Here is a 13,323-nt window from a genome sequence, read left to right on the forward strand (position 1 = left end):
AAAAAATTCCATGGTCCTGTTTCCTGTGCTTTTCGGCTCTGTCTTAGATCCAGAGCAGACGTACAGCCGGAAGACAGCTGGAAGAGGATTTATGTATTTCTGGCACCAAACCAAGGAATTTAGAAGCAGTATCACATAGTTTGGTAACTAACATTTTATAATGCTCAACTCATCTAAAACAAGATTATTAACACTAAAAACACAGGAATTATTGATTTTAGAGTCAAAGTTTTACAGAAGTCCAACTGTATCTATTATAAGATATCTCACACCATGTAACAATATTGGCATTATAAGAACACATCAACATACATTCACCTTGCAAGACACAATTTTGGCATGTCTCCTCTCACCATTTCATAAAAAAGGGATTTTGCCTCCATTTCTACCATTCATGTTTATGGTGTTCATGGCTTAGTTCCACACTGTCTCATTCTGTATTTAAGGTGGGCATCTCTCAAGTTGGATTAGGATACTGAGGATAAAAAGAGAGGTACAGAGGAGAGAGGGACAGTGCAGGAGAAAGTGAGGAAGAAAAGGACAGTGGTGCGGAGAGAGTGTGAGGTGAGGGGAGAGAGTCTACAAAGGAGTGCTTGTCAAGCTGCTCGGCGTGTGAGAAACCTGATGCCTTGCTGCAGATGTGGCCAGGTTTATTTAACACCACCTACCTAGTCCAAAAGGGCTCGCTATATCCATTCTCATAATACTCCACCCTAAACCGCCTCTTCTATAGCTACTAAACCCACCATGGTGATCAACGGCCATGCTATCCATCCATCTGTTTTATGTCTGACCCAACGTTTCCTCGACATCTCCAAGGTCTAGCCCTCAATATGACTCCCTGTAATGCTGCCGAACTCCGCACCGCAAGGGCCCGTCTGCAGTCTCCGTGTGAAGTCAGAAAGCTTTGCCCCAAGAGTGTAAGACTTTGACCGAAGCCTCTGTTGTTGCCTCTTTTTGACCCTCAAAAACCAGTCACCGTGTGTCCAGAAGTTCTCCTGTGCTTTATCCAGTTCCACATCACTCTAAGGTGCTGCCAACTCAAACACAGCAATGATTATTTTCACACAGTAAGAGTAACAGACGAGGTTCATGACAAATGGAAAAGAATGAATGTAAGTGAAATGATTTGGCTAGATTTCTGTCGGAAAACCAATAAATTAAAACTCGCCTGCGGTCAGGTGAAAGTTTAAACTGTGGTCCACAGTGACTCATTGTCTGAAAAGGTCTTAGAGGACAGTATTGCACTTGGGTTGCACCATGTTTTAATTTACAGAACAATCAAAAACAGTTAAAATAACCAGTTCACAAGAAACATGCACTCTGTCACCAGGCTGTACATCACAATTAAGCACAGTATCCAGGCTTCAACCAGCTAATCAAATAAAAGTCTTCAACAATCTTAAAAGCCAGAAGTAAGTGTCCTAAGTATCGAGAAACACTAAGCAACTACATGGATTGTTGCATTTTGAAAAACATCACAACACAATTTGCAATGAAATGCAAGCAAGTTTTACAATCTCAGTGCAAGGGCCAATATAGAAGGCATTAATTTATATTAATTAGTGTATTCTTTAGACAGTTTTCACTGCCAGGACAACTGCCATCAATACAAAGTAACTGTAAACATGTTTGCAGCTAGCTAACTGAATCAAATGTCAATCCTGCTCCTGAATGGCCATCTTCCTCAGTTCAGCTTCTGCTCCAACATAACTGCCTGAAAGCTTCTAGAGTCCAGCAAACCTGGATTAGCCGGTCCTCTGCAGCATGGTAGCCATCCAGGATCAGGACGCCCCTGCATTTGAAGGTGTATCAAAGTAACACAAGAACGCACATCAAGAATAATATATAACAGGACAATGCAGTTGCCCAAGCGTCCGATTACTTAGTTTCCGGCTGAACCCTGGTCAAAATCTGAGTGTTAAAATTATTATACATTTGATAGTTGCTCTTGACATTAGAAACTCAACTGGTAGTCCACTGCAACTCTCTTGTTGGGGAATTCAAGCAAAAGTTTGAACAGCTATTGAGAATTGAGAACATAGGGTATTTACAAAGCACATAACAATATATTGGACTATCCAGTTCCCACTTTGTCACATTAAGTCAAACAAATTTCTCTGTTGCTAAACTGAAAGACGCAGGAAGTCTACAATCAAATGGAGAAGGTACGTGTGAAAGGAGTACATCTCTTTCAGTGGAACAGGGACGCACACGGTAGGTCCACAAGGACAATAACATGACTTGGGAATAGTGTTTTCACTCATTTACATGAGAAGGGTGCACAGCGGTTGCTGGTTCCACTTTGTTTGATGTGTGAAAGACTGCTTTCTTAAACGGCTCTTGAAAAGAGAGCTTGTCAGGCTAGGAACGAAGGAATTCTACACCAATTCATGTTGTCTGGATTTAAAAGGAGTTTGATTATTGAAGCCTGCCAACACAAAGACCTAAACCATCGAACTCAGACCAACTATGTTTCAATTGTAGCCAAACAGAAGACTCAACTGGACTATTATTGACTTCACTTGTCCCCGAGTTGAAACACTAGACCAGGAACACCCAAAAATTACAAGAAATCTTGTGGTAGTAGGTTAGGATGGGTAACCATATGTGAGACATACAACAAATTCAGCAGAGTCTTCTTAGGTCCAAAACATACTATGCAAGTAAGAGTGTTTTAGCTATGCCAGTTAGGTTTAACAAAACACATAAAAATACAATTTGCAATGTAAAGCAAGTAGGTTACCCACTATATTTTCAGCATTGCTGCATTTCTCTTCTATGCTAGCTACCAGAATAGTAACACATCTGGTTTAAAGACTAGGACATTGGAAATCAAATCTATAGTCCCCTACTAGTGACTGTTACTTGTGCAGTAATGCAACAACAACAACAACTGGGCCACATGTTTGCATTGCACTGGGCAAGTATTCAAGTCTGCATATGCTTCTGGCATCGCAATAGTCATGTTGAGTACAGTAAAACTATATATCTGTTGGGAGGAGGGACAGAGAAGTGTAGTCTTGTACTTTGGTGAGTTATGACAGGAAATAGGACTTCAGTTCTCAGCTTGGGCTGCAACGTGCTTACTTTAATCATGAGCTAGCTGCTGAAATATGGTGAAAACCAAGCTTAAATTACAGAACAGACATTCAATAAGTACATTTACAAGATCACTGTGGCTGTGCGTCCATAAAAAGAGGGAGTGAGCAGAAAATTACCTTTACGTCCAAGTCTTAAAACAGGAAGACTGTGTTCATGTGTTCTCATAAAAGTAGATGGATTCATAAATGATCTGACTCCTTGATACCATATTTGGTGAAAATCACAGACGATAAGACGTCTTGACTCAGATACCCAGCCACCAAAAAATTATGAGTTTCCTTATATGAACAAAATTAAATAATGATTTGTCCATTCCTATTTATTTACTGTGATATGTAGAGCCACGAGTTGAAAGCCCAGCGAAAGTCAACAAGTGGCCTTACCGCAGAGAGCATTTTGTGGTAGCCTTCTCTTCTTCTTTAGCATTACAGATGGCTGAAACAATCCATAATGCAGACATGCTCTTTTTCAACATCTACCACACTTTCCTGACTTGGACAGGCTACATTTCTCAGGTCCTGCTGAGGGCATTCAATGTGGGCTGTAATTAACAGGCCTGAGGCCTGGCCTGCATTACTGAGGGCAACAAGAAGGAAACGACTGCCTATTACTTCACGACCGAGGGTCTGTTAATCAGCCTATTAGCGTTTAATTGAGGGCAGTTAATTAGAAAGGCAATGGGGGTGGGCGGCTTGCATGGAGGGTGGGGGTTAACGGGGTCTGACTGTGAAAACAGCTGGGAAGGCAACCTGAGACTATTGTTACTGATATGTTTACACAAGCCCGGTGATTGATTGGAAAGACAATTAGCCTTAATTATACCTACATATTCCCCCTCTCTAAATCTTTTAGAAGCTATAAATTATACCCATAACTTCTTAAAATAGAGAAAAAGCCTGCTGAACAGAATTCACGACACATTTACAGTAGGCTAAATCATATTTAGCGACTACTTGATAGGCAGTTTCAAGAAGTTCTATATTGGTCTGAAAGGAATAGTAATGAACTGATAAACTAAGTGGCCCAAATTATTAGAACACTAGTATTTTTTACAAGCTAAAAAAATGGTTTTCAGTCAGTTATTTCTGTCTTTTGTTGTAGTGTGTCAGCAGGAAATATCAGTTTACATTTCCAAACATTTGTTTAGCCATTAATTGTAATAATCCAGTGAGATTTTTGTTTGCACAAGGAGTCTGACAACACAAAGAGATCTGATCTCATCATCATCTTCAGTGACAAGAAGAAATGGAACAAACCAAGACAGACTAAAGACCTGGAAAAACTATGCGCAAGAGCACCAAGGGCAAAAGCTGCTTTAAACGCAAAGGTTGGTCACACCAAATGTTGATATAATTTAGTTAATAGAAGTTAATTGATAAAGAAAATATATTTATGAGATTATTTTTTGACAGCATCCTCATCTTAAAACTTGTGTAAACAAAAATCTCACTGGATTGTGAATGTTTGGAAATGTAAACTGATATTTCCTACTGACACACTACAGCAAAAGATAGAAATAACTAACTTAAAACCATTTTTTGGCTGGTGAAAATACTACTGTTCTAATCATTTTGGCCACCACTGTATACACACAATCATACATGCACCACAGGACTGTCCATTTCATTCACACATGCTCTGCTATAACAGAAGCCAAGACCAGAAGCCTATTATATCCCTTTTAAGACTTCCAATGGATTTAATGTCCTGTAATAAGCTAAGTCAGCCATTCCAGTCAACTGGAAAGCTGCTCTCCACTGGGACTAACAGTCTTACTTGCCTATTCTCCTTCTCCCTGCTAGCTTCCATCTAGAAAAAAGACAGAGGCACAAATCCAATAAAGTCTCTGACAAAGGCTTTCTTCTTGCCATCAGATGCCAAATAACATGTGATACTGCCCACAGTGAACTAGCTGCCACCTCTGATTAGCTCTGTTGGACTCGGTCAGAAATAACACAAGAGAACCTTGTGACACATTCCACGCTAAAGATGACATGTGCTGTGATATCTTAGTTGTCAAGGAAGAAGGTTGGAGACTGGACACTGCAGGGCGGCCGGGCGGCCCCATGCTGGTTTGACCTGACTTTGTGTCCCTGAGGAAGCTAAGAACACATTCTCCTGATTCAAAAATGTGCATACTGGTCATAAAGTCCAGAGTGGGACAGATTAAGGTTAATGCCTGTTTCAGTGGAGAGTATACTAGATGAGTTAGAGTACTGTTCATTTTTTTTACTCTAATATAATTAAAACATTTTGTATTAATATTACTAAGAATTTTCGCTAAGGATAGAACTACAAAACAAATAAATCAGTGTTTAGACTACAGATGCAGTATAGTAATGAAAATTTGCTTTATTGTTTTGAAAATTTCATTTTGCACACTTAAAAAAATTGAAATGTTACAAAGTAGTCTTAAATGCTTCTGCATTTTTATTAGGTTAAAATTTAGCATGTTTTTATGAGATTTACCCAAACAGCATTTCACTAAGAATTGCGATCAAAGAATGACAGGTGAATTAAGAACACTTTGAATCCAAGCCCTTTCTAAATTACTCCCCCCAAAACAAAACCAAAGAAAGATCTTAGGGGACTACCAAGCCTGTATCATCTGAAGTTGAAATAAATTTCCCTCAAAGACTAAGGGCATCCCGAATCTCCCTTTTTATAAAAACCAACTGCACATTTTATACATGTTTTCCTCCTCTGTCCTTCATTACAGCTGTGATCTACAAGGTTCTTCTTAATCATCAGTGGACAAGAATGCTAACAACCTGAGTTCAAAGGACTGAGGACTCATCTGCATGCTAGCAATGGGCCCCATCCTCTCCAGACTCTTAACATATCTATTCAAGCTGCCACTCTTTTCATGTTGCCACTCACCCCTCACGCCATTTAACGCCACATCTGACAGCGAGCACACACTAAAATAACTGAAAGCACCGTTGGGTGTTAAGTGGTGCACTGTGGGTAACCTTACAGCTATATGGAGTCAGAAAAAGATAAAGAACCACTGGTGTTACTAGAAGGCTGCACATGCATTATATGTATTTGAAGCAAATTTTAAACAAGACAATTATTTTGCTATTAAAACATCTGTCCAAGTGCTCTTGTATTTGAGGAGGATGCAAAACTAGCATGGCATGATCTTTAGGAAATGTAATAGGCCAAATAAAATGCTAATTAAAAGCGAAAATCAATATATACTATACTATAATGACAAAATCATGGCAAATGTTTCTCAAATATTCCCAGCCATACTCAACTCTTGTTTGAAAACAGCCAATCTTCTGTTATGTTGAGGCTCTTGCTTCTTTCAGATGGCAAACACTGGCTTCTCAGTGGAGCTGCTTTTTAAAGTCTGGTTGTTGTTCAACCTCTGACCTTTGTCTGTTTGCAGGCTTTTACAAGGTGACATTTACAACCTAGTCTATCTCCATGACCTCTTTCTACCCCAACACATCCAATGCTCCTGAAGATAGCCCTGACCTACACTTGGATATAAAAAAAAACAAAAAAACATGGTTTTATGACAAAAACACATTAAAACACAAGCAGCTAAAGGTACTATAGCCATGTACTGTACTCCCAACACCCCTTAGGGTGAGATGAAATAAAAAACGTACGCTAGCTGCGCCGAACAGTAAAGGTGGTGTGTGCCATTTTGTTGTGGTTAAAACGCTTTCTATTCCAGCTAAATGTTTAGAAAGAACTATGAGTAAGCCATTCGTGGGTTGATTTCCCAGACAAGTGTAAACACAGGGACTCTGCAGCACTTTAACATAGCTCTGTTTTTTTTTTTTTTTGAGTGGTCTGAAAAGTAAACTTCTGGCTCAACCAATGGCGCAAGACTACCTGTTTTACTGTACAATCGCAGACTGGGGTCCATGTTTGGAAAACTTTTTTTTTTTTTTTTTGCGCTACTCCATTTGGAGATGCTAGTGCACATAATTTCTTTTTTAATTGAAAATCATACACTTTTTTTACTATGTTAAAAATATACAAACTTTAAAAAATGTTAACAAGTACATAATTTTTTATTCTAATGTGAGGACAACTGACTGCAATCTTTTTCTGGGCATCCCTGTGATATACAAACAATCACAATTTAAAGCTGAAGTCTGGAATAAAGATGTTTTTCCAAACACAAGTGCTGTGTTAAATCCAATCATGCATAAATCAAACTGTCGCAGGCAAACACGACTACTATGTGTGAAAGTTTTCGAACAGTGTGGAGCGCAAACACAGCACCGTTTTTTTCCTTCCCTTCTTACATCTTTTTTTATGAGAAAATAAATGTCTACAGTGAACAAGGCGCTATTCATCCGCTGAATTATCTGAGCCTGCCTCTCTGGTGCTTAACAGGGACATCTGCCATGATACTCCTCCACCGGACGGCCGTGGGAGATTCTAGATCTTTATGGGCATGTCATGTACGTGCACATAACATCTCTGAGGCCAAAAGAAGATGAAGAATAAGGGGATTTCTCATGATTTTTCCAATTCACTCTCTATAAGATGTGAGCAATTAAACATTCCTTCACTTTCTGTAAAGTCGGCCAGTGAAATTTATTTGAGCTCGTTCATAAGGGCCAGATGATCTGTGCAGTGTGTTCCTGACTGAAATTTCTCATGTTCGCTCAGTGAGTCACCCATCACTGCTGCTGTCAGGAACATGTGCACAAAGCCTGCTGAATACCGTGATGGCCCTGCTCACCCTATGCCACAAATTCACACGCTCTGCCTGGATGCTCTCAGCATAGATGCTGTCGCAACTCCAGAATGCATTGTACTGATCAGTGAATACTAGTCACCCAACGGTCTATCGCTTGAATGGTAAACAGCATAAAATAAACTCAAAGAGGTTCTGGCATATATTTGATAACAAGATAGCATTATAACACCCCTTTCAAACAGCAGAAACATTATTAAAGTAGGTTTAAATGAGTCGCGACTGTTATGATGCAATTTGTAAACGTGTTCTATGATGTTGCTGGTTGCTTACTGGCCAAAGTTTAAAAAATGGGTCCTGATAATAAGCTGATACTTATTTTCAAGTAATGCCAAGTAATATATTTAAAATACACTAATTTCAAACTAAGTATAGTTCAAATCTATTAACAAACTTATGGACATATCGCTCGAGACTTACTGATATGAAAAGTATAATTAAACTTTATTGTGAGTACTACTTATGTACAATGCACATTTCTTAATATTAAGCCTAAAATGTGTATACTTGCGATAGTTCCACTTTAGCACAATCAAATATACTTCAGTATATTTTAGTTGGACCTCAGCACTACTTCTGCACAATTTTAAAGTGCATTAAGTACAAAATTAGTTGTTTACATGTTACAAGTGAATTGAGGAATCACAACATTATAGTATAAAGTGAAACTCATAATTTGCTAGAGATTAAATAACAGTATAAAAATTACGGTAAAAATTTGGATAAAATGGCATTCACAATTAAGTACCCAATACTGATGGATTTTAAAAAATTACTTGATTAATTTTGGCCAATAAGATGAAACTTATATATTGGGCATAGCTAATTAAACCATTTTGGAAAAAAAATAAAAATTAAAATTGACATTAAAGAAACAACTTAAAAGGATATCATAATTTTACATCAACAACATGCAGCAAGGTGCTAAACCTCAAAATGACCGTAACATTTTTAGCATCTATGCACAATTGCCAAGGAATACATATGTATCCAAATGAGCTGTGAGGGGAAAAAAAGGAAATAAATGGAGAATCTGTATGATGGATAAAAAAAAAGGCTGATGTAGCAAGAGAGACTGAGGAGTGCTGGGGCCTGGAAGAAGATATTTTAAACAGCAAACTCCAGCTGAGTCTAAGTCTCATGGGCTATAAAGGATAGGACTACAGGGTGTTGGTTTAAAAACGTACAAGTGAAATTTCAATGGAAACAAAACTGCTGTAAGCAATTTTGCATTAATTCTTCCCCTGTGATTGTATTTCTACAGAAAGTAATTTCTCAAGTCAACATAATTAAATATGCGATACCACCTGAGGCACTAAAGTAATGCTAGAATCCATATTTTGATCTCAGAGACCACATTACCTCAGGTGTCAATGATAGCAAGAAAGGCATTATTGCATCCTTTTCGAATGGCGGAAACATTATTAAAGTAGTTTTAAAACCGTCGATAAATCTCCTGAAGGAAGCAGAAAATGCTATTCCCATGTACACATGATCCAAACTGACTGCACAGGATGGGAACAGCTTTGCATTGTGAGAGAGAGTTTCTGACTATAAATTTTAAAGGTCTACTCAATAGACTGACCTAGGGCTTTGTGCTTCAAGTTCCTTGTGTATTTACATCCTCTGGCACGCATGCTGACTCACCTTAATTATTCAAAAGACAAAAGACAAAAAGTGACTTTCTAGATCTAGTGCCATCCTAGAGCAAAATATCTTGAAAAAGCTTACACTACAATGAAAATACTAAACCAGTCACCGATAACCCTTCTCAAATATCGATGTATTGTTAAGTTGATGTCCTTTTTTAAAAAAAAGAAAAAGCATAGATGTAGGTGACATCCACAAAAACCACAAGGAACACTCTCGGATATCACGGCAAAGCAGCAGTTGGCATGCTAAGCACAATCCAAAGCTTTTCCCCTCACTCTGGCCCCTTCCTCCAAGTAAGTCATACTAGCACATTTCTGCCCAATGCATTAACCAATCTGGGACTCAAGCATCCCCCCAGTTCAGTGGTCTTAAGTCACCAGGCGCCGAGTGCATTACTGTCGCCTTAGTTGGCTCAATCTATCCATTGTCTCAAGGGCTTGCGGCATATCTAAACGAACAGGAGAGTTTAAGACACTTACGGTTAGCACACTGCATGTGGCTGCACTTAAAAGTTAGTATAAGAGCAGGCACGACTTCCTCATCCTACACACTGCATATACTGACGTCAAACACAAATTAATAAATCTCGCAACCAAAAAGTGATGTTTTCAACTAACTCTTGAGGGGAAATAATCTTGCGGTGAAAGCTACCATTTCGTTGAATGATGATCCAACTACACGAAGTGAAAATATTTACATTAACTTAGCTAAACAATTGTACAGACCCAGGCCATATTTATAACATGCTACAGCGAATTCAATGCATTCGTTGTACCACACTTGAGTTTCATGCTGCTATAAAAGCAACCTTTGTAGGGCTGGCTTTCTATGCACCCTTAAAAGTGACCACTGGGAACTTTTGGCCTTTGTAAACAGTCCAGATTTTGTTCCAAGGTAAGAGAGAGCCTTCTGACCCGAAGCCAGCCAGGAAGGATTCCTTTACAAGTCAGTAAACAACATCAAATAAATTACAATGGAGATATTCTGAAATAGTCAACACTGGAAGACTTTTAACAGGAAGTTTTTAAAAGGAATTTTGTAAAAGCAGTACCTCCAAGCCATTTTTAGGGTATAACATGCATTAAATATTTTATTTACAGGTATTTATGTTCAACACCGGCTTGTACAACTGTTCCTTTCAGGATGAGCTGTAATTGGCAAAAATCTTAGATTTAAAACTTTGTCCTGACATGGTGCAACTCGTTTAATATTTCTGTCCCAACTAGCCATGACTGCAACAAATGACACTGCACTACACATCTAATTGGTCCAAAATCTCCATAACTGTGAATGCATATCATATACGTTATGATTGGCTCTATTTGCGCCACTATGCACAACAAATTCATTTTTTAGCATGGAAAGGAAATCATAAATAAATCTCTCAAGTTGTTGCAGTGAATCCAGGTTAGGCCAGAGTATCTGGCGTAAAACAGAGGTATTTACCTCCATTATCCTGTCATGGATCTGCAAACCCCCTTCTTTATCCGCCGGTCCATTTTCCACAATCTTCGACACAAAGATCCCTTCATTCGAAGTGCCATCTTTATTATCCTGCAATTCAAAAACAAGGCAGCAATATTTAGCTAAAAAGATCAATAAATCTGAATTACCATCCAATAAACCTCTTTATTAAGGGTCATAGATGCAAAGTAATTTTTATTGCAAAATAAAAATAAAATGAATAACAAAGACATACACGCTCCCTTTAAGACACATCCAAAACACAAATAATTGTTTGCAGGTGTACAAGCAATGCGCTCCATTGTTTAGCTTCTCGGCAAATGCACTGTCAAATGAAAGACATATTGTGTTCGTAGGAGGATAGGGGTGACTAAAAAAGATGATCGCCATTCATTATATGAAACTATAACCTGGACAAGAAGGTTATAGCAAAACCTCTGCCAAAATATTGCTAAACCCACCCCTCAACCACATCAAACAACATTAACTCTGTGCCATGTTGTGTGACACTGTGCTGTAATTTTTAATGGAATACTTGAGAAACCACAGGAAGTCAAACTGTGAACTCTGCAGTTAATTACTGTAAACCCTTCCCTCTTACCCATTACAACAACAAAAACAACAACATCCTTATTTACCAGAGGATCCTATCCCAGCAAATTTAGATATGTTGTAGAATAAAATTAGGCTACATGAACTCTGTTAACAATTAATTAAGTGACCTGATGTCCTAAACTAAAGATGCAGTACTCTAAAAAAAAAAAATTTTAATATTTAAATAGAAAATATACAAAATTAAATATGCATAACATACAAAAATATTTTCCCACTCAATGCTGTGATTGACTAATCAGAATCAAGTATTCCAGAGAGAAAAATAAACATTGCTTCCTACAATTCTTGGCACCTTTGGTATTTAAAATGCTTTCTAAATAGGCAGCTCGTGAAGTTTTAGGAACATATCTAAGGTCTTACGAGCAGACAGGATGGCTGGCATGTCAAACATTTGCTAGGGAGGGGTCATGGCCACGTTGAAGTAGTTGTACAGTTGCTAAGAGACGCAGCCATTTGTGTCACTCATTAGTGACTGACCTCTTCCACTTTAGCATAAACTCAGCCATAGCAATTTGTGCTATCTACTATAACAGTGGTGAATTTTAAATAAATAAATAAAGCCTTGTCTTTGTGATGAGGCAACATCTGGGTTTTAGAAGAAGCCTTGGAAACTTGGCTGTAGTAGTAGTTTTCCCCTTTGGAAGGTTTTGCTGCAAAAGTCCAGTTCAGACCAAAGTGCGTCACACTTCTATTTCAGACGAACCACAAACAAACACTTCTTAAAGGGTTTGGTGCTTATTCACACTGATATGGATACCACAACTACCACTTCAGGGTGGACCGACGTACCAAAGTGGCACTTTATATGTTAGATATAATTTATGTCTGTATTTTCCCAGTTGCCATTTCCACTTAAAAGTTAGTTATCCAGTGATACACTGAGAATCTGAAATAACCTGACAGATATTAAAGGTCTGTCTCATATTTTGTTGTTTATTATCATTATTGAGGTTTGGTTAAGACTAGATCAAAATCTAATAATGTACGTATGGCATGAGGTAATCTAGGGACTTAAAATGTGTTTATATACTGTATATTTAAAATATGCGTGATCTGAGATTCCTAATTTTTTACATTAGCCAAACACCTCTGAGCTAAAATTCTTATTTTAATAATTTATCAACACATCTGCATGTTCATGGTTCCTTGTTGTCAGTTAATGTCACATGACATGCAGGTAAACAAAAAGTGTTTATTTTAATTGTTTTTATTTTTAATCCATTTTTTTCATTGTATATTTTTAGGATTTAATTAATTGTTAGCTTTTCATAAACTCACAAACCCCAGTTTGGGAAACCCTGGAGTAGACCTGGGGCAGAAACAGGAAATAGAATGAGCCAACAGCCGGGTTTCCATTCAAAATTGCGAATGTAACTTAAGCGCAAAATTGGAATATCACATAAAACATTTGTAATTAAGCACCATTTTCATCTGAGTCAAAAGAGAACAAAATCGTCGCTTCCTGATAAACTGGCACTAAATATCACCAAGAAAAGCAGGAGTATACATGCATATAATATAATATTTTTATATATAATAAATTACTTGCGCCTCAGTAAGCAGATGAAACACAATAAATGCGGTCATTGGTTTTGAAGGAGGATGCCTGCTGTTTGGGAACAGTTCTAGGAGGCAATTATAGAGAAATACTTTGACGACAGACTTTGCTCGGGCATTTAAGAATGATCAAAACATTTCATATGCTGTGCAACGAGATCGGTCCACTGGTTAGTCAGATTATGCAGTCCCATAGCGCA

General features: G+C 38.0%; 1 protein-coding gene across 4 annotated transcripts in view; it reads right to left on the reverse strand.

The window, feature by feature from the left end:
- The window catches only part of pdzrn3b (PDZ domain containing RING finger 3b), a 90,533-nt gene that overhangs the window by 72,954 nt on the left and 4,256 nt on the right, over positions 1–13,323 (reverse strand). For 3 of the 4 annotated variants that reach the window (XM_058778389.1, XM_058778391.1, XM_058778390.1), the window contains one exon: positions 10,934–11,041. In XM_058778389.1, coding sequence (XP_058634372.1) covers positions 10,934–11,041 — 108 coding nt within the window. Of the gene's footprint in view, positions 1–10,933; positions 11,042–13,323 lie in introns of those variants that run through there. The other variant, XM_058778392.1, reaches the window with a different exon arrangement.

This window comes from Onychostoma macrolepis, chromosome 06 (assembly GCF_012432095.1).
Source record: "Onychostoma macrolepis isolate SWU-2019 chromosome 06, ASM1243209v1, whole genome shotgun sequence".
NCBI classification, from domain to species: domain Eukaryota; kingdom Metazoa; phylum Chordata; class Actinopteri; order Cypriniformes; family Cyprinidae; genus Onychostoma; species Onychostoma macrolepis.